Here is a 27,986-nt window from a genome sequence, read left to right as displayed (position 1 = left end):
AGCGTTCCCTCTTCATGGACTTTTGGATGATGGTGAGAGCATCCCCTTTGAGCGGCGTCGCACTGCCCAACAGAAAGTCACCGCACTGGAACTTATGCTGGGTCAGGTTGCAAACTACTGTCCTGTGATATCCCATAACACCATAGTCCGAAACTCCACTTCCGTAGCCAACATATGGCAGTCGATTCGACAACATTTTGGATTCCAGTCGACGGGTGCACACTTCATTGACTTTGCAGCGATACGCCATAACCCTGACGAGCACCATGAAGACTTGTACCAACGCCTGATGGCGTTTGTGGAAGATACCTTGCTTCGCCGAGATGGTGGAATCTCCCACCACAACCAGGTGATCACTGAAGATGAGGAGTTATCCCCCTCGCTGGAGAACTTTGTTGTGCTCAAATGGCTTCGTCTTGTTCACAGTGGACTCCCCGGATTCGTCAAACAACGCTATGGAACCGACCTCAGGCCCCGCACCTTCGCCTCCATAAAGCCGGAGATATTCCAGGCGCTTGACTCACTATTGGATGAGCTCCACACTGCTGAAGATGCAATGTCATTGCGTACTATAACGTCTCGATTACAAGCCTCCCGCCCGGCATCATTCCCATCGTCAAAACCCCGTCAAGTCCTTTCGGGGACTCGTTCCAACAACCTTACGAAGTCCTGTCCCCTCTGCAAACAAGTACGTCGTACTGATTACAGTCATTTCCTCAGTGAATGTCCTTTCCTCCCCGAACGAGATCGTCACTACATTCCAAGAGCACGCCAAGCCGGCTGACATAACTGAAGAGTCAGACGACGAGCCTGGAGGCATAACATGTGCCCATGGGGACAAGGTAGTTAGTAACACAGATTTTACAGAACTGGCCACTACCCCACGTGTCCAGATTCGCCAGTCTCAATGTCTCGACACCTTCCACGGTCACCACACAACCCGAGTCACCATTGACAGCGGTGCCACGGGAAACCTGATTTGTGAGACAACTGTAAGAAATTTAGGAGCCAAGATTCAGAAGAGTGCGCAGTTCGCTCTTCAGGCTGATGGATCGTCGCCTCTTCAAATTGTTGGTGAGACCAGACTGACATCGACACGTGATGGAAGAGAATTTCAGTTTGAGGGCCTGGTCGTCTAAAATCTTGACGTGGAGGTACTGATGGGAGCGCCTTTCATGGATTCCAACGACATCTCAATCCGCCCTGCGAAGCACCAAGTTATCCTGGGTGATGGCACCACGTACGTGTACGGGTCTCAAGGAAGGAGCCTTGATCATCATGCAGTTCGCCGAGCTCACGTACAACGTGCGTTGTAGTTCTGCGTTGTAGTTCTGCGCGTGTCAGCCAAAGACATCATTTCCGGCCGTACCAAACTGCCCTTTACCAACATAACTGCTTGCAAGGCAGTCCAGGCAGAGTGCGCAGACCGAAAGCGGACTCATGCCCACTTGGTTCAGGGCACCCGCCCATCAAAGCAACCAACACGAAGGACATCAAGCGATACCTCCAGGTCACTTCAGTTTCCAATGATGGTCTAGTTGTAGTCCGTCGGGACCACACCTTGTCCTCGGCATGTGAGTGCATCATTGTCCCACGTCAGGTGGTCAATGGCTTACTTACAGCATCACACATTCAACTGGATCATCCAAGTCGCCATCAACTCAGATCCGTGATTCACCGCCATTTTTACGCTCCTGGCTTGGACAGATCAATCGACCAAGTAACCTCGAGGTGTCACCAGTGTGCTGCATTGTGCAGCGCACCCCACACCATTATCAAGCAGTCCACTGGAGATCCACCCCCCCACCCCCCCCGGTGCTGTTGGTGTATCTTTCGCAACAGATATCATCAAACACAATCACCGGCTAATTCTTATATTGTGAGAATGTACCACTTCTACACTACATCCTGTATTGTGGAGAACGAACAACACATCACTCTCCTACGACAGGCGCCTACAGGAGGACCAGTAACCCCACTGGCCACTGCCAGTATGAATTCACGAATTTGTGCACGGGGCCTCTCAGTCCGAGAGATGTGGTGCCAGCGGGATCAGTTCAACAATCTGCAAATCCCTTTCTCGGACCTACAAATGATACAAGCTCAACACCTCCTTCACTCCATAAACCACCCCCATAGTGAGAAGTCGAAGGCACCCATGGGGTCTTTCGAGGCCAATGTGTCAGTGGAAGTCGGCGATTCGGTTCATTTGTACTCCGACCGCAACAGGTCAGGTCAGGTATGGGAGCATGTGCCAGAACAGCGCGTCGCTGCGTCCACTTTCCGCCGGTACTCCAGGGCCCTCCGTCTGGCCATCCCCCAGGCAGATGCCAGGCCCATCCCCATCTCCTTGAGATGATGGTCAACCTGCTGCAACCATGAGGCACGTGGTCGGCCCACTGGCCTCCTCCACTCATGAGACTCCCTCGCTGAGAGAATCTGGTGAGCAGGATCAGCGTCAGGAAAACGAGCCACATGTCCATACAGCCGCAGCTGACGCTCACGGACTATGCAGGTAACAAATCTCATCCGAGTCTCTCTCAGCAACCGCTCGTTGGACACAAAATCCGACCAGCGATAGCCAAGGATTCTCCGAAGAGACCTGGTACCAAAGGAATTAAGTCTCCGTCTCAGATCCTTGGTCAAAGTCCAAGTCTCGCACCCATAGAGCAAGACTGGAAGTACCAAGGACCTGAAGACTCGGACTTTCGTCCTCCCGCACAGGTACCGGCAGCGCCACACCCCATGATCCAGTGAATCCATGACTCCCCAGGCCCGACCCAGACGTCTATTGACCTCCGGCTCACAACCTGCGGAGACATGAATATCACTGCCAAGGTAAGTGAATCTATCCACGACCTCAACATCCTCACCACAAACAGACACAGACAGGACAGCAGCATCCAAGATGTCACCGAAAGCCTGGATCTTTGTTTTGACCCAAGAAATCCGTAATCCCAACGGCTCCGACTCCTCATTCAGCACCTCGAGGGCCCCCAAGAGGATGTCTAAAGTCTCCGCAAAGATGACTGCATCATCTGCAAAATCAAGGTCCGAGATCTTGACATTGCCAAACGATGCACCGCAACTTGATCTCTCCGACATCCTCCCAAAAATCCAGTCCATACAAGTGCTGAAAAGTGTGGGGGCAAGTACACACCCCTGACAAACTCCAGTAACAACTGGAAATAAGTCAGAGATGGTACCACCACACTTCACAGCACTCTCAGTACCAGAGTAGAGTTCAGACATCAGATCGATCAGTTTTGGTGGCACCCCACGAAGACCAAGAATCCTCCAGAGGACATCCCGATTCACTGAATCGAACGCTTTACAGAGATCAACATAGGCTGCAAGCAGCCCCTGCCGAAACTCTCGTCTGCGTTCGGTGAGGACACGAAGTGCAAGGATACGGTCAATCGTTGACCTCTTTGGTGTAAAGCCTGACTGCTCTGGACGCTGGTGCTCAAGCAGATGGTGGCGAACCCTATCAAGAATTATCCGAGCAAAGACCTTGCCCGGCACTGAGAGCAGCGTCACCCCTCGGTAGTTGTTGCAGTCTTGGCGATCACCCTTCCCTTTCCAGAGAGGGACAACAAGGCCCCTCTTCCAGTCAGTTGGGATGATGCCTGTGTTCCAGGCAGAGCACAAAACTGCATGCAACGACGCGAGTGCAGCATTTCCACCAGCCTTGAGAAGTTCGGCATGGATGCCACAGATCCCTGGAGCTTTGCCCCGTTTCAACTGGTTCACCGCAGCCCGTGTTTCCACAAGCGATGGTGGACCACAGTTGATTCGAGGGTCAGCAACAGGGATTGTAACACCCTTGACGTCCAACTCGACAGCTGGGGGATCAGCCTGGTACAACCGCTCAAAGTAACCGGCCCAGCGGGCCTTCACTTCAGACTCCTCTGTCAAGAGCCTCCCACTCTCTGCTCGAACTGCAGTGCTCCGAGGGATGGGCTTGGATGAACGTAATGCGCGAATTCCCCTGTAAGCGGGACGAGAATCACCTGTCCACAGGTGATGCTCTACCCCCTCACAGATTCCTCGCACATAGCCCTCCTTGTCCACCCTCAGTGCACGTACAGTTTTACGCCTCAGCTCCCTGAACAGCTCAGCTCTGCCATTCAGCCTGGCCCTGCGACTCTGGTCAATGGTATCCAGTGTCCCTTGAGAGACAAAATTCTTCTTTGCCCTGCGGTGAACTCCAAGGCATCCACCGGCAACATCAAGGACGGTGGTCTTGAAGGTGCTCCACAACTCTTCAGGACCCCCAAAGCACCCAGACCCCGAAGTGTCCACTCAGCCTGTTCGCAAACTCCTCAGCTACTCTCTCATCCCTGAGCTTGGCAACATCCAGCCTAGGCTGGGATGGTACCATTCTCCAGGATTTAAGGTGCAGCTTTAGAGTTGCTACAACAAGCCTGTGGTCAGTATTGAGGAACTGAGCACTCCGGTAGACCCTGCAGTTCTGGATCATCCTCCAACGACCGTCAATGAGGACATGGTCAATCTCCTTTGCCACACCGCCAGCGTTGGAATACCAAGTCCAGCGATGAGCTTGTGGGCACTGAAACCATGAACCAGCCACCCTAAGTCCATGACTTCTTGCAAAGTCAAGGAACTTAGTGCTATTCTGGTTCATAGTTCCTGACCCATGGGGACCAACACACACCTCATAACCATCCCTATCAGTTCCAGTCGATGCATTGAAATCCCCCAAGACTAGAAGTGTATCTCGTCTGGGGCACTGATCAACCACAGACTCGAGTGTGGCGTAGAATGCATCCTTCACGGTAAGATCACTCGCCTCAGTCGGAGCATAAATAGAGACCAGGGAAATGACACCTAAGGAGTGACGAATCCTTAATCTCATAATACGCTCGTTGACCGGTGTTACCTCAATTATCATTGGGGTCAGCTTATTGGACACAGCTACAGCAACTCCTTGGGTATGGTAACCATCAGAGCGACCAGACCAATAGTAGGTGTAACCACCCACCATTATCTCGCCGCAATCCGGTCTCCGAACCTCAGAGAGAGCTGCAATCCCGATGTCCAAACGCTTGAGCTCAGATGATAACAGAGACAGGTGATCATCCTCTCTTAGGGATAGGACATTCCAGGCACCCACCCGAAGGGACCGCCTCAGGTTAACCCAAGGAGACCGCCGTCTGGTGGACGACACCTCAGCACCACTCCGACACACTCTCCCGCAATCTGACCCAGGGATGTTACCCCGTGGTTTCCCTCCTATCAAAGATTGGGGGTCCCGAAGGCTTTGCCCCAATCCCATCATCCGGTGAGCTGCCCTGCGAAGGGAAGCTGCACAGGAGGTACTCCCACGGAGTGGGTTTTCAGATTTTTTTGCGTTTTTGCGTTTTGCGGAATGAAGCGTTTTACGGTGGCTGGAGTGCAAATCCTGCCACCAACCTCCTAATAAGAAGTAACCCAACTGCAGGAGGACGTCCGCAGACACAGTTGGGCACTAGATATGGATGGCCGTTGGCTCACAAGGAGCTCCTCCGCCCTTTGACAGGTTTTGTTTTTAATCCTGCTGGGTGTCCATATCCAAACACCCTCCAACAAGTCATGTGCAAGAAACCGTTACCTCGTCTCTGCCACAGATGGACCCTGGTGCAACATACGTAGGTTTGTGGGGTCCTAATTGAGGAGTGCAGCTTATCAGGTCAAAAAGTCTGAATGCTACAAAGTCCCGGACTACCGGAAGGATACGCTTCCACTCCCTCGCAATCAGGTGCATGGTGGTTCACTGCAAACAGTGTTACGACAAGTTACGATAGATGAGTGAATAAATGGGTAAATATTCCACTAGCACCATTAGTTCAACCATCACCACCACCTCCACTATCACCATCCCTCCTTTCCCATCACCACACCACCACCACTACCACCCATCACTTCCCCCACACCCATCACCACCACCTCTCCCTCTCCATCACTACCCCCACCATCAACCTCCACCATCACCACCCACCACTTCCCCCACACCCATCATCACTGGAAATCAAGGTTTGTGTTGATAGACGGTTGTATTGTTGTAGATTTTCGTCCGTTCAGCGTGCGGACGACCGTCTTCAGCCCAATTGCGGTTGCGCGCTCCCACCAAACGTGGAAATCTTGTTGCAGCTTCCGGATCAACGCCGAAACCCAGCTACGGGTGTTTTTAACACACCATAAACCAGCCAACTCTTCTGTCCACGCGCTACAGGGTTGATCGCCAAATTGTCGATGTACCTAAATATTCGCGCGGACAGAAATGCCGGGAGTTTATACCTCGACGGGACCTGCACGAAAACGAGCTGCTTACGCGATTGCCGAGCGGTTTTATATAGCCAAGTCCCGTCGGACCAGATGTACGTTTTATCGGCTTATAATCAGCCAGCGAATATCCCGAACGCAATTATGGCAGTCAATGTAGGAAGGGATGCAACGAGCAGGTGACATTTAAAAATGGGGACATTTATTCGTACAGACACGTAAGCAGTCAATGGGGGAATGGGGCAGGACACGATCAAAAAGCCTACAGCCGATGTATACTTATTATGTACAAGCACGTACTTGCTCACAATTCTATTTAGAGACAAGGCGCCACAGACTTTCATACAAAAACCCAAGAAAGAAAGAACAGGCTCGTAAGCCTTTATTATTGTTCAGAGCCGGGATGACCGAAGGGGCTCCGAGAGACCGAGCGGGCTACCTGGCCACCCTCGTGGTGACTCGCTGGGTCCTGGTTCGGGTTGGCGACCCTTGGTGTGTCCGTCTCGCTGGCTCGTTGCCAACACTGCAGCGGCTTCGAATGACGGCTTGGTGGGTCAAGGGCCTTGCGACGCGCCCGACTCTCCACTGCCGCCTGGCTGCGCTCCAAGGCTTCTCCCACGAGCTACTGCTCCAGCGATCTCGACCCACCAACCCCACGACGACACTCCACTTCCTCCAACTCTCAACCGGCTCTCTCTCTCTCACTCACCATCTTCCGGCGAGTGAACGTGGCTTTTTTATCGCCCCCAAGGGGAGGGGTCGCGGTGGGCTTTTTCCACCCAAAATCAGCGCCCTCCTTCTCTTCCCCTTTGAACCCTCATTCAGGCAGGATCCGCCCCGATCGAAGGCGAATGTGGTCGATGAATTGCTCTGGTTGTTGTTTTTGTCGTTGCTGTTGTTAAAATAAAAGAGAGAGACAGAATAATGGCTAACTGAAGATGCACAGCCCAGCACACAAATAATTCCCGTTATACATTGGTGGGGAAATCTAACCTGGAACACACACTTATCGACATAACTGATCTTCGGGGAACCTGAATGGTGATCTGTGAATTTCCACAACCGTAACAGTATCTACATGTGGACAATGTTAAGTCATTTGGGCGGCCAGAAATGGGTGTTTAAGCAGTTGGGCGGCCAGAAATTGACTTAGGCAGCCACCCAAGTGAGCCATATGGATGGAAAACACTGTACATGTATATATTTTGGTACAATAACTCAATGTACGATATAAATGTAGCACCAAATCCAAAACCCATCAAAACTGCAAATAGATATTTGTGATCTCTGCAATCGAAGGCATGTTCTTGATCTCTAAAAAATACATCTATGCTTTTATGCAAAATGTCACACACATCAGAAATATCACGAACGACACCGATGTTATCATATATTGATCGTCCAGGCACAAAGCAAGTTTGATCAGTGTGGACTATAGAGTTAACAACTGATCTCAAGCAAGAGGCAAGAACCTAGGAATTTATAGTCGGTAGATTAAAGAGAAATTGGACGCCAATTACGGAGTAGCTGGGTGTCTCCTTTTTTCGGTTGCAAGGAGACAACGGCTCATCTACGACTTAGGGGAAGCTCGCAAACCTGAAGACTTTCTTGGAATATTTCCAGAAGCTCAGGACCAATAATGTCCCAAAATGTTTCGTAGAATTCACGAGGAATGCCGTCCAGTCCTGGAGCTTTCCCAGATGCCATACCGGAAAGCGCAAGTCTCAATTCTTCCGGGGTGATTGGGTTCTCCATCGAGACCCGTTGTGACTCAGACAACTTCGGCAAAGACTCCATAAAAGTATTTACAACATTCAAATCAAATTTTTTAGCACAAAGCAGAGAGGAAAAACAATAATTTACGAACTTCCTAATCACCTTGGGTTCACTTGCAATCCCACCATAAGGTGATTGCAAAGATAGCATTTGCTATCAATTGTGCTTTTGTTTTATTCTCCAAGGAGAAGAAGTACTAAGAAGGAGAGTCAAGAAGATTCAAGTTTTTATTTCTAAGCCACACGAAAGCCCCTTTTGAACGTTCCTCTGCAAGGTGACAAAGCAACTCTTTCTTACTTGTATAGTCTTTGTGTTCTGTTGTGTAGGTTTTGATTGGTAGTTGTTGTTTTGCCACGCAATGCATGATCCGCAAGAACATATCAGGCCCAATACATTTTTCAGATATCATGTTTTATATCGTTTTTAGACCTCTCTCTTAATGGTGAAGAGTCACTTGAAAAATTAAATAATTCTCGAATCCAGATCCGGATTTGGATCTTCACCAAAATCGAATCAAAAAATTATTCACCAAATATTCACCAAAAACTACGAACTACCAACCAATCAATGTAGTAGGTTTTGATTGTAGTTCCAGAATCTCCTTTTCCAGTTGGGAGATCTTTAAAAAAAATTGTCCTTTGAATAATACACATTATATTGTTGGCAAAACACTTTGATGTGGTTTTTTGCTCTGTCCCACCATTGCCTCTTAGTCCCGAGGCGCAATGGATCGTACGAAATTTTGTCGTGGTAGACCTATAAAATATTTGTCGTGGCCAAATCTTGCAACATGCCTGAAATCTATTTTGAGTGGTCACAAGGGCTACGACACATTAAAGATGGTTTGGCGATGGGGACGCAACAGAAAAAAAAAAGATGTCTTCGTTATGTCGTGGGTGTGTCACAAGTCAGTCGTGCAACAGTCGTGGGACCATCGTGAGTTGTCGGGGGGCTGTTTTTCATGTGATCAGGTCGTGGTTCACTCGTGGGATGCGCGTGAGACAGTCGTAAGATTGTTTGAGTAAAAATTTTTCTTCTGGTACCCACAACAAGATATTTAACGCACGACAGTCGCAAGACATAGATACCACAAAAAATCGTCGAGTAAAAAAGGTGCATGTGCAATTTTGCCTCACGATGGCAAGTCGATGCCACGATGCTCAAAATTTCGTAGGACTGTCTTGCGACGACCCCCGACGACCCACGATTTGCCCAAATTTTCTGTCGTGTAGTGGCACAAATGCGTCGTGGGTTCGTTGTGACCAAGCCTTTACTCTGAAAAGTATTTTTCTGGCCAGAAGAGAACACCAGAAGGCTCCAAATGAATTCCAAAAATGCATCTCTTTTAACAAACCAACATGAAGGAACCAATAAGCACTCAAACGTGGAGTATTAGGAAAAAACAATTTTAAAGATACCAGATGATGATCTGAAAAACCAGAGGGCAAAATCGCCTTTGACAAAATAAAATTCCGGAAACCATTGTTAACATAAAATTTATCGAAACATGCAAAGGATACTCTGTTCGGAGAGGCTTGACACCATGAAAATTGCTTAACCTGAGGATGCTGCAATCTCCATGCATCAATCAGGTGATATTTTATGAGGACAGCAGCCAAGTGTTTTGCACTCTCCAGGTGAGGTTCAACTCCACCACGGTCCAGGGATGGCTCCAAGGTACAATTGTGATCATCCAGGTGTACACAATGACTTTGATATGGACACATTAACACTCATGCCAGACTTCTACCAACTGGAATATTTCCTTGGTGCTTGTTTGGATTAAAGTTCAGGAAAATATTTCTTTGTCCTCAACACTTCTGAGGCACAGACAAAATGGAACATGATGCAGGTGAAGAACAGGAAGTTTTGCCAAAGTTTGGAATAATTTGTCATGTAAACCATGAATCTTAGCAATTTACATTCTAATCGGTACAATGGTTTCAGGTGAGTGGGTAGAGGAGGGAATGAGCACCTCTTCTGAGGGGCCTTTGATAAAACAATAGAAGTATGAAAGATTAAGTGCATTGATATCTTAATCAGTTGAATAACTTGTTCAGAAAATGACCCAGAACGAAATGCTCAGATGGAACAGATAAGTGAGGAAAAGGTCAATTGGGTGATTTCATCCAGTCGAAGGGAGTAAAAGTACTTGTTGTTTTTTCTGCTTGAGGGTGACCATGCCAAGGAGTTATCTTCCCACAGAAGTTATAATTACAATTATCTCCACAATTAAGGATATTCTTCTTCAAGGAAGGAAGTATTAACAGCATTGTCTGTAAAAGACAAAGTGACAAAATGTATTTTTCTTTGTATTTTGATTTGTTGTTGGCTGTGTTTGCACCCATCGTGTGTTCACCCAACCTGCCCCAAAGTATTGAAGAGTGCTTACCAATTGAAGGTCCTGCACGAAACATGGCTTCTGCTGTTGCTGTCCGTCATCAAGGTGAGGCTTCCGTTCATGATGTAGTTTATGAACAATGCAAGGTGATCAATTGCATTTCACCAACAATAAGATCCCACCATGTTTTTCCTCAGCTTTCGTTCCTTAACTATAAAAGTTCAGCTTCCTATCTTTATGAAATACCGTATATCCATCAGGAGTGAACTCCCTGTCCATGATTGTACCATCACAAAATGTTTCAGTGATGGCTCCAATGTGATCTCAGGAACATTCACTTGTTTGAAAGAGACCGTGCGACAAAGTAAATTGTTTTCAGCGGAATATACTCCGTTTTTCCTTGAATGTGTGTCAGGTGAGGGGACTATTATGGGAGATGAGGAGGGAACGTCGTCATCTCTGGAGATGAGGCTTGCCGCTGAGCTTCTTCAGGACTACTTTGTGTCCTTTAATGGTGGATTGCCCGTGTCGGTCACTTTCCCTCTTTTTATCAAGATCACTCAGCAGCATCTCTTGTTTTTCTCTTTGGAGAGGAGTGTAACCTGGAGTGATAAAATTGTTTTTTGTGCAGAGAGAGGGATCATTCAAAATACGTACCTTCTTGTTATTGGTACGAACCAGATTCCGATTGGATTCACAACTGAACACAACTTTGATCGGTCTGAATCTGTTCTCAACGTAGCATCCCTCGCGGAAAGTGCGTACGGGTTCTATATTCTGGTTCATGGCTTCAATCAATTTTGCCACAACCTTCCTGTCAAGTTCACCTTCTCCTTCCTTCCTTCCTTTATTCCACGGAACATGAGGTTATTTTTTCGCCTTTCTATCTCCACTGGTTCATCACTGAGAAGCTTGGATTGAGATGAATGGTGAGGCTTCAGTGTGGCCGGCAGCTGATCAACATCATGCTGTTTCAGTTGTTGTATCCTGCATTCACAGTGAGTCTTCGGTTGGCACTTAAGAACACTGTAATGTTGTTGCTGCTGCAGCCCTTCATCATGGTGAGGCTTTGGTTCAGGTGGTAGCCAATCAACATCCTGCTGTTTTTTTGTTGCTACTTCAGCCCATCATCATTTATTACAAGCACGTCTTTCTCAGCTCCCTGAACTCCGCATGACGTTTCCTGTCTCTTATCCCATATTCTCTTTCCAGTAAAATGAACTCCCTTGTTTTCCACACATCTTCGCATTGCTCTCTTGTGTTCTTCCTTTTTCTCACTCAGACGAGTCTCTACCTCTGATTTATTCACACGAGTACGTGCCCGTTAAAAAAAAAAAAAATTCAAACCGCGAGCAACAAACAACAACCACACAGGCCGTTTCTTCGCTCTCGCCTGCCCGTACGTGCATGGGCTGGAAGTTCGCATATTATTCGCAGTTATGATTATTCGCAATTTAGTTTTAATGCCCAAATATTCAATTAGCGCCAACAAATTTTACCTTTTCGCAATGTCGTGGCAAGGAAAAACAAAAAGAGAATAGAAGAGAGAGAAAAAAATTTACTTCCTGGTTCGGAGCATACCAACACTCTGATGTTACCGAAATTTATACACCGTCTAATATGAAAACGACCATAACTTGGGGCATTGTGTTTATCTATAAATGCGCATAAGAAATCGAGAAATTATTAGAATACACGAAGTCATCACTATCCGGAAGTCCGTACGTTGTAACCCGTAATGGCTCACGCGGCTGAGCTTCCCTTCCCCATCGGCCACGCCCATGCAACAACATGTCTTGTCATTGGTTTGTTAAATAAATGGCCATAACTTGGGAAGCACTTGTTCGATTAATATCAAACCTTGAAAAGGCACATCCTCAGGTCCCCAGCAATATATCTGGCAAATTTCAATTAGATCGGACCAGCGGTTGTCGAGAAACAGCGGTCACAGACACACACACAGACACACACACAGACACACATACAGAGATTGCTGGAATTATAGATATACTAGTGCATGCCCGTAGATGCGTGGCCGTATGTGCAAACCCTCTCCCCCCCCACAAAAAACTCAAACCGCGTGCCATAAACAACAACCACACAAGCCGTTCCTTCGCTTTCACGTGCCCGTACGTGCGTGGCTGTACGTGCAAAAAAAATATATATATATATATATATATATATATATATATATATATATATATAGACTTTAAAACCGCTTGCCAGAAACAACCACACAGGCCGTTCCTTCGCTCTCCCGTGGCCGTACGTGAGTGGCCGTACATACAAAAATAAAAATAACTTTCAAACCGCGTGCCAGAAACAACAACCACACAGGCCATTTCTTCGCTCTCGCGTGCCATATGTGCGTGGCCGTACATGCAAAAAAAAAAAAACTTTCAAACAACCACACAGGCCATTCCTTCGCTCTCATAAATGACGACTGGATTGGTCATTGTGTTTATCTTTAATGCGGATAAGAAATCGAGAAATTATTAGAATACAGTAAGTCATCACTATCCAAAAGTAGTGCGTGCCCGTGCGGAATGTTCACATCATTCCACGAATTATCGCTTCCATTGAAGTAACAACTGCTGTGATACTTACACACAGAGTTAATTAAAATCAAATTTACCTCCCTGTCTTTGCTTGCCATGGCATTTGCTGCCATTTACCATTGGCACTCCTACCCCACGGTAACTAAGGTACTGATCGATCCCCATCGTAACCAGCACGGCACGTGACGTCATCATCGGCCAGCCCTGTACCGACCGGCCTACGCAACCACGCCCACGCATCAACGTGTCCTGTGATTGGTAACTAAATGGCGCATCGGCTTCGCCTACGCGGCACATGTCCTGTCATTGGTTGGTAAATAAATGGCCATAACTTGGGAATCACTTGTCCGATTAATATCAAATCTTGAAAAGGCACATCCTCAGGTCCCCAGCAATATAGCTGGCAAGTTTCAATTAGATCGGACCAGTGGTTGTCTGGAAACAGCGGTCACAGACACACACACACACAGACACACAGACACAAACTCACACATAGACACACACACACACACACACACACACACACACACACACACACACAGACACACACACACAGAGATTGCTGGAATTATAGATTGATGAAATGAGGTCAATGAGATGACAAATTAAGGGGTTAAATGCAGACTGCAGAGCAATGAGAAAGGAAACCTGTCGTTGTGAATCGTTTTTACCACCAAATCGAGATGTATTTCGTTGGCAAGCATGTTGAGTAGAGCTGCATTCCTAAACACTTCCAAACGCCACAGCGTTTTGACAATTGGAATCCAAAAAAAGTTGTGCACTTATTTTGATAAATTATTTTCGGAACAATTTTTCTTCAATTAATAAATAATAATAAAAATCGTCTCCATGAACATTGTACACACCTTTATCTCATTAGCACCTCTTCATAAACAACATCACTGAGGAAACGGCGCTTCTTTGTTTCCTCATCCAGGGCAAGAATACAGAGGCTTTTAATGGCCAATTATTCAATTAGCATCAACATATTTTGCCTTTTCGCAAGTAAAAACACAAAGAGAAGAGAAGAGAGAAAACCCGTAATGGCGAACGCGGCTGAGTTTCTCTTCCCCATCGACCACGGCTACGCAGCAACGCATCCTGTAATTGGTTGATAAAAAATGGTCGCAGCAACCGTTCTTGTCATTGGTTGGTAAATAAATGGCCATAACTTGAGAAGCACTTGTCCAATTAATATCAAACCTTGAAAAGGCACATCCTCAGGTCCGCAGCAATATATCTGGCAAGTTTCAATTAGATCGGACCAGCGGTTGTCGAGAAACAGCGGACACACACACACACACACACACACACACACACACACACACACACACACACACACACACACACACACTGCTGGAGTTATAGATAGATTACATTCTCGATTATTAAGCTCCTCCCCTTTTTGGTGGAGATGGAGCTGATGTTTCTTTATCTCTTCATCTTTCCCGTTCATAAAGGCTTCAAACACCCCCCTGTTGCTCCAGATCCTGTTCCTGATATATCTGCAATTCTTGCTCCCGTTGCTGCACATCTTGCTTCCAGTTTTTAACTTCTAACATTCTCTTTTCCACTTCAACCATTTTCTTCTCACGTTTTGTGTTTTTGCACTTTTCCCAGATCCAAACTTCAAATTTCTCATCCTGAAAATCCTTTTCCCAGATTGCTCGTCTGCATTCTTCCTTCTCCCTTATCTTTAACTTTACCTGTTTCTTCCTCTCCTGTTCATTTATTTTCCTCTGCTCTGCTTCCTTTTTCTCTTTCTGCTGTTCCTCCTCTCGTTTCCTCCTTTCATCTTCCTCCTTTCACTGCAATTCTTTGTTCAATTTCCATTGCATGTCCATTTCCCATTTCCGTTAACTCGCGTTCTCTTTCCTGAACGAACTTCTCTCATTGTATGAGATCTTCTTTTTGGAGCAACATCTCCTCTTTTTCCTGAAGTTCTTCTTTTGCTTGTAAATCCTTCTTTTGCTCTTCTTGATATTGTTCTTCCTCTTGTTCTGGGTCACTGTGAACGCCATTTTTTTCCTTCACGTCATGAACTTCCATTCCTTCCACTTTCTGCATTTCAAGGAGATTGTTTTCCCGAACATCGTTTCCCAATGGTGGACATTCTCGGACAAAGCAAACATTCTCAGTTCAAGTTACAATGAAGTATAACATAACATGTAAAGTGTTGAATACATGGTTTTGTAAAACCCGTTCCTTTCTCTCTCGAAGACGAGTCTCTTCCTCCGATTTATGCAGATTACATTCCCAAATCTGAAGCTCCTCCTCTTTTTGCTGGGCATGAAGCTGCTGTTTCTTTATCTCTCCATCTTTCCTGTTCCAATGAAATGGTTGATTCGTAACGGCTGGTTTGGAAAGCGATTGGTGATCGCCGACAATCGTATTAAACACACACCTCCCGGAGACGCCAGAAATATCAAACTATGTCCAAATTAGACAAACTGCTTTTTTGCAGTTCAATTCGGGAGCTTAAGTTTTGTGATTTCACTGAGTTTAAGAGATTCTCGATGTTGTGGCATGTGCGAAAATGAAACGAAACCACGAACGCTGGTGTCTGGACGTTTATAAGCATTGCAATGTATCTGGCGATTCATAGGGATGATGATCAAGCATTCGATGATAGTGAGGAAAATGAAGAGAGGAAAAGAATTTTGTTGTGAAGAAACCATTGTGGCCTGTTCAAGTCAAGGCATGTTTGAGCACGCCAAAAAAATGACAAATTAAGACCCCAGCAAAGTAACCGAGGATGCTCTTTGAGGGAGAATGAAGTGGCTGAGGAGGTGCCTCATAAAGGAAATAATTACAAAAGTCTTTTAATTTTCTTTTAATGGGGTGTTGGTTTCATGGTCTTGGAGTTATGTTGAACACACACACACAAACACACACACGCATGCACACATTTATGTTGATAAATAGACAAGCAAGGAAATGACTAAAAACATGGACATGAAATGGTGCAAGAGATGAAGTAATGTCGATGGAAGGTTTTCGTACCTGTAGTTCTCGAGACCAACGTTTCTTAAAGAAATCTTGGATTAGCCACCTGTAAGAGTCTGATGTTTCGTCTTACCTTGCAAGATCATTTCGAAGCCGGGGTGATGATGTATTCACTGCCAAACATCACATCTTCTTCTCCAGCGGCCATTACTATAACTTCTTCCTCTGCACACAGATCATCAAAATGAAGTCAAAATCACTCAATGACATTGTCGTCATAATCTACATCATTATCATGCCTTCCAACGCAATCCTGGAAATACTATATTCTCTTCATTGTTTTCTCCATCTCAATTCAATTTTTCTCTTCTTTTGCCTTCGATTTCACACCTTTATTTTATTCATCACAAACTAACATTGGATTTGCACAAAAGTTTTTCAAACAATTACTTTTAATGATCATCCAGGTGTACACAATGACTTTGATACGGACACATTAACACTCATGCCAGACTTCTACCAACTGGAATATTTCCTTGGTGCTTGTCTGGATTAAAGTTCAGGAAAATATTTCTTTGTCCTCAACACTTCTGAGGCACAGACAAAATGGAACATGATGCAGGTGAAGAACAGGAAGTTTTGCCAAAGTTTGGAATAATTTGTCATGTAAACCATGAATCTTAGCAATTTACATTCTAATCGGTACAATGGTTTCAGGTGAGTGGGTAGAGGAGGGAATGAGCACCTCTTCTGAGGGGCCATTGATAAAACAATAGAAGTATGAAAGATGAAGTGCATTGATATCTTAATCAGTTTAATAACTTGTTCAGAAAATGACCCAGAACGAAATGCTCAGATGGAACAGATAAGTGAGGAAAAGGTCAATCGGGTGATCTCATCCAGTCGAAGGGAGTAAAAGTACTTGTTGTTTTTTCTGCTTGAGGGTGACCATGGCAAGGAGTAACCTTCCCACAGAAATTATAATTACAATTATCTCCACAATTAAGGATATTCTTCTTCATCGAAGGAAGAATTAACAGCAATGTCTGTGAAAGACAGTGACAAGATGTATTTTTCTTTATGTTTTGATCTTGTTGTTGGCTGTGTTTGCACCCATCGTGTGTTCACCCACCCTGCCCCAAAGTATTGAAGAGTGCTTACCTGTTGAAGGTCCTGCACAAAACATGCCTTCTGCTGTTGCTGTCCGTCATCAAGGTGAGGCTTCCGTTCACGATGTAGCTCATGAACAATGCAAGGTGATCAATTGCATTTCACCAACAATTAGATCCCACCATGTTTTTCCTCAGCTTTCGTTCCTTCGCTAAAAAAGTTCAGCTTCCTATATTTATGCAATACAGTATATCCATCAGGAGTGAACTCCCTGTCCATAATTGTACAATCACAAAATGTTTCAGTGATGGCTCCAATGTGATCTCAGAAGCATTCACTTATTTGAAAGAGACCGTGTGACAAAGTAAATTGTTTTCAACGGAATATTATCTGTTTTTCCTTGAATGTGTGTCAGGTGAGGGGACTATTATGGGAGATGAGGAGGGAACGTCGTCATCTATGGAGATGAGGCTTGCCGCTGAGCTTCTTCAGGAGGACTACTTTGTGTCCTTTGATGGTGTATTTCCCATGTTGGTCACTTTCCCTCTTTTTATCAAGATCACTCTGCAGCATCTCTTGTTTTTTCTCTTTGGAGAGGAGTGTAATCTGGAGTGATGAAATTGTTTTTTGTGCAGAGAGAGGGATCATTCAAATTCCGTTCCTTCTTGTTCTTGGTAAGAACCAGGTTCCGAACGGACTCACAACTGAACACAACTTTCATAGGTCTGAATCTATTCTCAATGTAGCGACAACGCGGAAAGTCCGTACAGGCTCTATGTTCTGGTTCATGGCTTCAATCAATTTTGCCAAAACCTCCCTGTCATGTTCACCTTCTCCTTCCTTTACTCCACGGAACATGAGATTATTTTTTCGCCTTTCTATCTCCACTGGTTCATCACTGAGAAGCTTGGATTGAGATGAATGGTGAGGCTTCAGTCTGGCCGGCAGCTGATCAACATCATGCCATTTCAGTTGTTGTGTCCTGCCTTCACAGTGAGGCTTCGGTTGGCACTTGAGAACAACACTGTACTGTTGTTGCTGCTGCAGCCCTTCATCCTGGTGAGGCTTTGGTTCAGGTGGTTGCCAATCAACATCCTGCTGTTTCTTATGTTGTTGCTTCACCCCGTCATCATTTATACAAGCACGTCTTTCTCAACTCTTTCCTCAGCAAGCTTTGCTGCTTTTTGCACTTTGGTCTCTCTCTCTCTCTCTCTCTCTCTCTCTCTCTCTCTCTCTCTCTCTCTCTCTCTCTCTCCAAGATCTCTTGCTCCCTAAACTCCGCATGACCTTTCCTCTCTCTTATCCCATATTCTCTTTCCATTAAAATGAACTCTTGTTTTCCACACAACTTCGCATTGCTCTCTTGTGTTCTTCCTTTTTCTCTCTCAGACGAGTCTCTACCTCCGATTTATTCACATTACATTCTCGATGATTAAGCTCCTCCCCTTTTTGGGGGAGATGTAGCTGCTGTTTCTTTATCTCTTCATCTTTCCCATTCATAAAGGCTTCAAACACCCCTTGCTGCTCCAGCTCCTGTTCCTGATATATCTGCAATTCTTGCTCCCGTTGCTGCACATCTTGCTTCAAGTTTTTATGTTCTAACATTTTCTTTTCTACTTCAACCATTTTCCTCCTACGTTCTGTGTTTTTGCGCTTTTCACAGATACAAACTTCAAATTTCTCATCCTGAAAATCCCCTCCCAGTTTTCTCGTCTGCATTCTTCCTTCTCCCTTATCTTTAACTCTTCTTCTTTCTTCCTCTCCTGTTCATTTATTTTCCTCTACTCTGCTTCCTTTTTCTCTTTCTGCTGTTCCTCCTCTCGTTTCCTCCGTTCATCTTCCTCCTTTTACTGCAATTCTTTGTTCAATTTCCGTTGTGTGTCCATTTCCCATTTCCGTTAACTCACGTTCTCTGCCCTGAACGTCTTCTCTCATTGTATGAGATCTTCTTTTTGGAGCAACATCTCCTCTTTTTTCCTGAAGTTCTTCCTTTGCTTGTAAATCCTTCTTTTGTTCTTCTTGATATTGTTCTTCCTCTTGTTCTATATTACCAAAGTTCTGGTTCATTGTGAACGCCATTTTTTCCTTCATATCATGAACCTCCGTTCCTTCCACTTTCTGCATTTCAAGGAGTTTGCTTTCCCGAACATCGTTTCCCAATGGTGGATCGCCTTTCAATTGTTGTCTCCGTTAGACTTTACATCCACATTTTAAACGGCACGAAAAGGAAACATTCTCAGTTCAAGCTCCAATGAAGTATAACTTAACATGTAAAGTGTTGAATGCATGGTTTTGTGAAACATAAACAAACATGTTCCACGAGCGTTTTCATGCTGCACGATACTGAATATCCAGCATGCAGATCTAACTTAATCAAGGTCCAAATGATCAGTGTGGTACAATGAATCACACTTGATTATTTAGATATTTTAATGTCATTGTGGAGGATGTTGCGAACTTTTGGATTTGTTTTTGAAAAAGATGGAAATCGAGTGACTTTTTGTAAATTGTGTCTCACTTCTCTGGAATTCCATTGGTAACATTTTTTCATGACGTTATTTGGTGGCCATGTTGGATTTAAAAATAGCCACCATCTCAGAAGAACAACCAACTATTCCTTGGAAATCAACACTTAATCGGTGAGATTTACTTTATATTCACAACAAGTGTTCAATAAGTAACCTTTAAAAATCTTCCTAAAGACATCATCGTCACTTTGTGTTAACAAAAAAAATCCAGTTAGAGGTTTCTACTTGTTTCACGTGGGGAGGCATTGTTCATGTCATGTGCAGTATATAAAAAATGTAATTACTTCACTTGTATTTCACAGATGAAAATAATGGTACATGGACTTTTTGAAATACTTACCAGAGATCATTTTATTAAAGAAAGAGCTCAAACAAAAACTGACAGAGGCCAGTAAAGAACATGCATTTGCTGAATTGGAAAATGTACAGGTCGTGGACAAAAAAATAAATAAGCAAATGAAAAATAGTGACATGGGTGCCCAAGTTCACCTGGATCAGGAGCAACAGTCAATGCCAACATAAATATCGGAATTTTGCTCATACGCAGAATGTGGTCACGTGATTGTTTGAACGGAAGTCCTCTCGATACTGATTTCAGTGATGCATGTTTTTGGTCATATTTTTCAGGACACAGCTCATGTTTTTGGCTGAAGGCATGGCCACTGCAGGTTAGGGCAGGAATTTTCAGCGTTTTAGGCCCGATTTCAACCTGCTATTGAGCGCAAATTTTGATGTGGTCAATACACCTTTATTAGGCATCAGGTGTGAAGCTTGTGGCCGAGTTCCATCAAAATCATGCATTTGATTCAAGAGATAATGACTGAAGCGTTTCCCCACTCACTGAGTGACTGATCTACCTACAGACTTTGTTCGATCACATACGCTCACCGAGCTGTTTGATGGCGGTGCAAAGCGCTGCCTCAGGCATCATTCCAGAATATCCCATAAATGCTCAATTGGGTTCAGATCTGGTGAAGGAGAAGGCCATGACATCTGGATAATATCAGTGTTATGCTCATCAAACCATTGTGTGATCACACATGCTCTGTTGCTGTGGGCAGTGGGGGGTGGGGGTTCTCCTCTTGCAGCCACTCTCGTCATAATTATAGGCAATCAGGCCTGTGCAGCATTTTTAAACATGTTCGACCCGAAGCATGGTGGGATGTTATTGCTTTGTTAACACATGGGCCACACCTGTGTGGAAGCCGTTTCTTGGTTGTGTGTCCTTCATGTACCCAGAAGTTTCCATTGTTTTGTCCACGACCTGTATATATGTTCAAAAACGAAATTAATCTGAATAGAATGGAAAACGCAATGTGAAATGCATCCCTGTTTTCATCCTTCATTAGTTCAGCTGTATTGTTTAAACAGAAAGAATAAGCTGGTTGTTCTTTCACTTGAATAATTATCAACTTCTCTTGTTTCAGATTGTGCTATGGGATACATGATGGCATCTCCCAAAGAGCAAACGTCGAACAAACCAACAACAGATTTTAAGCTCTGCTTGTATCGCCAAACAGATACTGGTGAAAAGCTTGTTGATCCTTAATACAGAACCTTCAAGGAATCGGCATTTGAAACTTTTCTGAACTGTTCACAGAAAAGGCAGATTATTACAATCCATAATTTGTGTGAGTTGGACAAAGGCTTCTCGGAATTACAGCAGATGAGCTTAAAGCGAAGAAAGCTATTTGGCAAAGAGATTGACGTTAACAAACTGAGTCACCTGGATAGAACCGTGTCACCTGGCTGGAGATGAAAGAAGAAGCAAACTTGCTGTTACTTCACAAGACACAATTTTCCTGACAAACAAGACGACCCAGTGTTTCTTCTCTTCGTGTTTCAGAATCTATGAAGCTTACTCGTTTGAGCAGTACAGTGTTTGACAAATCAAAATGTGTATTTTGTCAACCAACCACAGCAAATGACCAAAAGTTCATGAAAAACTCCTGAAGTGCCAATTCCTGCTAAAATGCGGGAAAAATTCAAAAATTGTAAACATCAGTGGAAATGATGCCTGGAAAGTTAGGCTTGCTGACGGGCCGTCTTCTGAAGATTAACTGCCTCGTGACATTCTGCACGTACTTGCTTCACGGAAAACTGGGTAAAGTATATTCAGCATCCATGTTGTATTGAAGCTACTAAATCACTTTAAAACAGGATACCAATCATCCTGCCTGCAGTCTCCCCCTATCGAGTGCAGCCTGTGGCTGCTGGTTGCATCATTGGTTGGGACGCGGCTATGCCGCTGATGCAGTGTCCCCCTTACCAGTACACTGGTACTCATTTTGCCAACCTCGGAAGGATGACAGGCTGAGTCAACCTCCTGGTGTATTAATTCAGCGGCCCAACGGGGCTTGAACTCAGGACCCTAGGATCCCAGGCTGCCACCCTAACCACTAAGCCAACACCAGGTTCGCCTGCAGTGAGTGTGGCATTTAGTGCCACAGATGTCATGTTCTTCAGTGTTCTGCAAGACCAAGTAGATGAGGGGCAGTATATTGACATTGCTGAACTGCTGAAGTGCTATCGTCAAACTTTGCAAAATTTTGGCATCAATGATTTCAAGAATACATGAGGAATCTTTAAAGATAAGATTTTGAAATATGGTCAAAATGTTGTAACCCCTTCATATGGCCACAAGCCATCTCAGGAACACTCTTCAGATGCTCAGAAGGCTGGAATCAGTGCTGTATCTCATACTCAAAGTGTGGGTACACATGCAAGTCTGAGAAGCTTACCCATGTCTGCAGGTATCTCTCATACAGACAAAAGTTCATGAGAGGTCCTTGGATATTCAAAGTTTCACTGAAAGATATTGTTGAAGATGGTGTTCCTCATGAATTACTTTTCTTCATCATTTGGGTCTTATAGGGTTCAAGACATGTAGAGACAGACCAACGAGCAGAAGATAACAGACGGTCTATCAACCTAACTTGTCAGCAAATTATTCACAATTGAAAGTCTGACCACAAACTAGCATACAAGCCAGTTTCCTCAACGGAATCCTTTCACAATAAAAATGAGACACCATCAGCAGTTGGACTCTCTCTTCACAGTCATCACGTGAATCGTAGCAGAAATGATGTTAATATACTGAGTGCAGAAACTGTTAGAATACCATTGCACTCTGTCAATGCAATCACCACTCAGAAAACAAATAATGCATTTTACACAATGAGGCATCACAATGGTATCTACATCCCACCTGTAGTCTGCAAGGTCATACCTGTGTAAGTTCAGCTCATGATGTGGATATCAAGGTCGACACACCAGATGGTCAAGACACATTCCATGGAACTGCAGTATCTGTTTATCAGCATTTACCATCTCACTTTGTATCTGGATGTGTGACCGTCTCTGAACCACTTGTATCGTGTGATGAATCCACAGACTTGTTGAGATGCTTCCATGCAAAATCCGTTGAAGCCCGAGACCAGAGGATCTCAACTGTTTTGGCTGCGCGTTCCACTTGGGCCTTCTCGTGTTGTGGCTGTACCACCAATCAACGAAGGGTTAGAAATTCATGAAAAGTTGAAATTATTGATTAATTAATTTATTTTAAACCAGTCATTTGGAATGAAAAATACTCAAAACACTCGCCAAACTTCACAACACAGCTCATCGGAAATTTGAGCTTGTTTATTGCAAACAAGATCATCAATGCATGAGGTGATTATTTATTTATTTATTTATTTATTTTGTGGCAGCACATCTCGGATCATGTTCTGGGCTCCTCAGCCTCGATCTGTGTTTTGTTTTGATGCCCAACAACAATGAAAGCATTGATTCACATAACTACGTTGTTGGCAATAACAGCAGCGCTCGAACAGCAGGTTCTGTGACTCTTGTCAGACTTCAGCATGCAGAACCAAAAGTTACACAAAGTCTTCTCACGGTATGCCTCCCATGCAGTTAAATCATGTTGGAGGTCAATCAGGACCTCCTGCATTCCATTTCCTGCCGGTAACTCTTCAGTGAGGCCCTAAATGGATTGCTCAGGAAATGAAGGTCCTCCTCCTTGAGGTTCAGGAAGTATCCTTTGAATTCCACCTCCAGGTTGCCAAGATGCTCACAGGCCAGAGCCCTAAAGTTCCCAGAGGATGTACTGTTCAATTCCAGAACCTCTGACAGTTGCAAACATGGCGAACACACCAGCCAAAATGTTGGCTCTCCACAATCAAGGTTTCCTGAGAGCTTTGACAGAGAGCTCTGAGCTTTGACATAAATTTGCAAACCGTCGCCTCGGTCCCTTGAAGACTCCAGTTGAACCCGTTGAGGGCGAGATGGAGAATGAAGGAATGATCTTTCAGAGCAGAAACGAAATCTTTACACTTGCAGCTACGATTGAATAACTCCAGTAGCTCGTCTCGCAGCTCGAAGATGCATTTCGTAACGTTTCCACGGGAGAGCCAGCACACTTCTGTATGGAAGAGGAGTACGCTGTGCTCAGCTTTCAAATCCTCACACAGCAATTTGGACAGCTGAGTACTGAGGGCACTTGATTTCACGTTGTTGATCATTTTGACCACGAACGACGGCACGCTTCCCATTGCCTTCGGAAAAAACCTTACATGACAGAGCAAACCGATGAATGATACAGTGCATACATACAGCGTGCGGAGCCACTTCCTTGACGTGAGATTGAAAACCGGATTTCCATCTCAACATTGCTGGTACACCGTCTGTGGTACAGCCTTTCAAGTCAGTCCATTTCAAGCCATACTTCTTGAAAAATGAATACATGACATGGAAGACATCATTGGCTTTGGTGGTGGTTTTCAACGCAGCATTGAACAATAATTCGTCTTTCAAGCCCTCCTTTCTGACATACTGAACAAATACAACAAGTTGTGTACAATTCACCACATTTGTGAACTCATAAAGTTGTATGGCGAATCCAACTGGTGATTCGCGAATCTCACTGACTACCTGCTCCGAAATATCCAAGGACATTTCTTCAATTCAGCGCTGCGCTGTGTTGTTGGAGAGCGAAATTTGGTTCAGTTTCTTTGCAGCATAATTTCCAATGACAGAATGCACCATTTCTTTGGCTGCCAGGAGGATGAGATCTTCTCCATTAGTGTATGGTTTCTTCTGCTTGGCAATCATGAGTGTGACCTTGTATGAAGCCTTCACTGCTGCTTTGGATTGCTGGTGAAAGCTCCCACCTGAATAGAGTCTGTTTGTTGAGGGATGTCTCTTTCCACTTGAAAAATTCAAGATCTCTGTTCTTATCACCGGGGTGAGCTTTCTCCAGATGCCGGGAGACTAGGCTTGACTTCATTGAGTTGTTGCCAAGTGTCTTTAGGCAAAGCACACATTGCGGAACTTCAATGTCGTTGAGAATTGAAGTGAAACCAAATTTCAAGTAATCCTATGAATACTTGGGTTTGGGCTTGGTCATGATGCTCATGACTGTGATCTGAAAGTTGAAATGACAGGAATAAATATATAATGAAAAAGGAATAAATAAGTGAAATAACAGAAAAAGTGTCAACGTCTCACACAAAAATGAAGAAAAATTTCTTTGTTACCGGACTGTCAATGGTAACGGTAATGCACGATAGATACATATTACGTTCGAAAAATAAAATGAACAGGTGCCAAAAAACAAAAAATCACCTGTTATCACAGAAAAAACCCGCAGCACAATTACACACACAACCATTATGCACACCAGCCAGAACACACCCACGCAAAGAATGAGGTTGTTAGATTTCCCGTACTGTATGATAGTGGCAGAAAACCGCACAACACATCGAAAAATCAAACACACAACAAATTTGTCCACTGCCATACATGGTCGGAAAATAGTGAGCGGCGGCAGAAGTCGCTTCCCACCACAGAAAAAAATGCGAAAAAAAAAACACTCACACCAAGGTCATACAATCCCAGAGGTGGATTTCCAAGGTCTCCATGTACCTCCTGAAAACTTGAAATGTGCCACTGGTGGTACATGTACCACCAGTCCGGGAACCCCCACTCGAGAACATCCAGAAGACCTCACGACAAACACCACAAGCTGTGAAAAGATCAACATGAGGTTGACCGTGCACATCAGCAAAACCTACTGTGGTTGCTCTTGCGATATCAACGCACAAATCCAACCCGGTTGTCTGCAACTTGCTGATCAAACATCTGAAAGCATCTCCCAAACAAATGCACATCAAAATCTAGATTCCTCTGAGATTGGTTCCACATGCTTACTTTCTGTGAATGATGAAATACAAGCCGATTCTCAGCCTTCAACACAACCCCTTCCAGTGTGGCATACATACAACTCTCAAGTTCACCTGATCGAGTCAAGGGAACAACCGATTGACAACATTCACACCTTGCCCATTGTCAACAGTCCAGCACATGAGTGGTCGACGCCATTAACAGTCCGTGAAAACTTGTACCTGCTCAATGCCACCACACACCCGGACAAACCTCGTCCTGTCATGGTTTCACTTGGTGCTTTTCACATCAGCTTGTGTAAAGTCAGGTGCTTTGGTCAGACTGTTGAGCACAGGGGTCAAGATGAAGCCTGAGTAACCTCTGATCTGTACAGCCTTGTAACAGCGTCAATCACGTAATATCTGGAAGTTACGACACCCGTGCTGTCGATGATATAAGGTGTTCTTCTTCCTAGTCTGAGGACTTCATTGTTGATGATTCAACACCAATCAAAGACACCAAAACATTCCTGTCCAAGAAAAAGACAAAATATGGACTCGCACTGTTTCTTGCAGACAAACTAATAAATATTTGTTTGAAGGCAGTTGTGACAGTATCACAAAATAATGTACAATCAAACACCGCAAAGTACCAGCACCACCACCGGCGTGAGCGCACCTCAAGAGAGAGACACCTTGATGATGGACCATGCTTTGGGAAGTATCAAGGCTGATTCTGAAAATCAAGTTGAATTTTCACCCAGGATACCGACTGGTGGGTAATCATTCTTCAAAGACTTGCTGAGTTGGGTTTCAACACAGGAATTGTCACAGGTACAAGTACGAACTGCAGAAGGGGACAACTTCAACCAATATATTATGATTTGGTTTCACAAATAGCCTCTGCTTTACCTGGCTTTCATGCAATTACTGAATTCAACACCACAGGCAAAATTTGGGGCATAGGTAAGAAATGTGCTTTGAAAGTCTTGATGAAGTCTCTGTCTCATATCGTATCAGCTCTCACAAAGCTCGGCCAACGATGAAACGCCATCTGCAAATGTTATTGCAGGCTGTGACAATTTTCTTTGTATGCTGGTCAGCATAAATAACAGTTATGTTCAGGATCATGCTACACTTCCGTGGAAGAAATTCCAAACGATTTCCCAAAACCAAAGTGCCAGCATGCTGCCACCTACAGCTGGAGCTTGGGTTCAGCATATCTACAGAGCTCGTATGCAGGCACGTCTTTAGGCTCAGGACAACATATTGGATCCAGGAATACCAGACCCAAGTTTGGAGCAAGAATGATGACACCAGACTGCTTCGTATTCTGTCGGCAGACCCAGCTGCACCTGAGACGAAGGAGAACTTCCAAAGCGCATCCTGTGGTGCAAGCTTCTGCTCCAAACGATGTACCTGCAGGTAAAACTCTCTTCCATGCACAGAATTGTACAAATGTGTGGCAGATGATAACTGTTACAACACAAACCCCATTTCTATTACAGAAGACAGTGATGATACTTTAAGTTTCATGAACCCCAATCCTTTTAAAGGTAGGGTACTTGTCCACCTTTGTTAAATAACCAACACTTTTTTTTACCACTCAGGTTGATAATATTAAATATCCCTGAAAAATATTTGGTTTCAGGTGTCCCTGACTTCAAGAAAATGCAGTGTCAGTTTCAAAATCCTTTTGAGACTGTTTCAGGATGTGCACTTTGTTTAGGAGAAAGAGCTGTTTTTACCTCACCTGGACTTTAGGCCGGTGAGCTTATGCGATCGAACGGTATCCAAAGGTAATTCAGTCAGTGAGTGAGTCAGTCAGTCCATCAACACTTCAATCATTATCACTTGAACCAAATGCACAATTTTGATGAAAGTTGGCCACAAGCTTCATATCTGATGCCAAACGAAAGTGTATCGACCACATCAAAATCTGTGCTCATTATGGGGAGGTCTACGATGGGGGCTGTGGTTGACCCTCCCCCCCAAAAAAAATAGATGTTATTGACCGCATCAAAATCTGTGCTCGTTGGGGTTGTGGGGGGGTGGGGGGTGTTTGAACACCCCGAAAAATAGGCATTTGCTCTCCTCTCCAAAACTACACAGACGATTTTGACGAAGCTGACCACAACCTTCATCACTCGTGATGAACGAAAGTTTTTTCACTGCATAAAAAATTCAGGGTCCAAGAGGGTCTGCAGGGGGTTTGAGTGACTTGCTCTTGATCCATGTGTTCTTCAAGAAGTGGTAAAATTTATTTATTTATTCATTAATA

At 44.6% G+C, this 27,986-nt stretch overlaps 1 protein-coding gene across 12 annotated transcripts in view; it reads left to right on the top strand.

Moving 5' to 3' along the window:
- The first annotated feature begins 10,387 nt into the window (after positions 1–10,387).
- Positions 10,388–27,986, top strand: part of LOC147006373 (uncharacterized) — a 45,403-nt gene continuing 27,804 nt past the window's right edge. The window contains exons 1-3 of one of the 12 annotated variants that reach the window (XR_015054886.1): positions 10,389–10,507; positions 17,051–17,121; positions 17,432–27,130. Coding sequence is in view for 3 of the 12 variants with exons in the window: in XM_085868997.1 (XP_085725123.1) it covers positions 27,013–27,130 (118 nt within the window). In the remaining 9 variants the exon portion in view is untranslated. Of the gene's footprint in view, positions 10,508–14,641; positions 27,131–27,986 lie in introns of those variants that run through there. The other 11 variants (XR_015054889.1, XR_015054884.1, XR_015054890.1 and 8 more) reach the window with 11 other exon arrangements.

Source organism: Eptatretus burgeri, unplaced genomic scaffold (assembly GCF_056783735.1).
Source record: "Eptatretus burgeri isolate ZD-2024b unplaced genomic scaffold, Ebu_testis_v1 Ebu_testis_scaffold_3183, whole genome shotgun sequence".
Taxonomy (NCBI): domain Eukaryota; kingdom Metazoa; phylum Chordata; class Myxini; order Myxiniformes; family Myxinidae; genus Eptatretus; species Eptatretus burgeri.
Note: the sequence above shows the minus strand (reverse complement) of the source record. Positions and strands in the feature narration are given on the sequence as shown.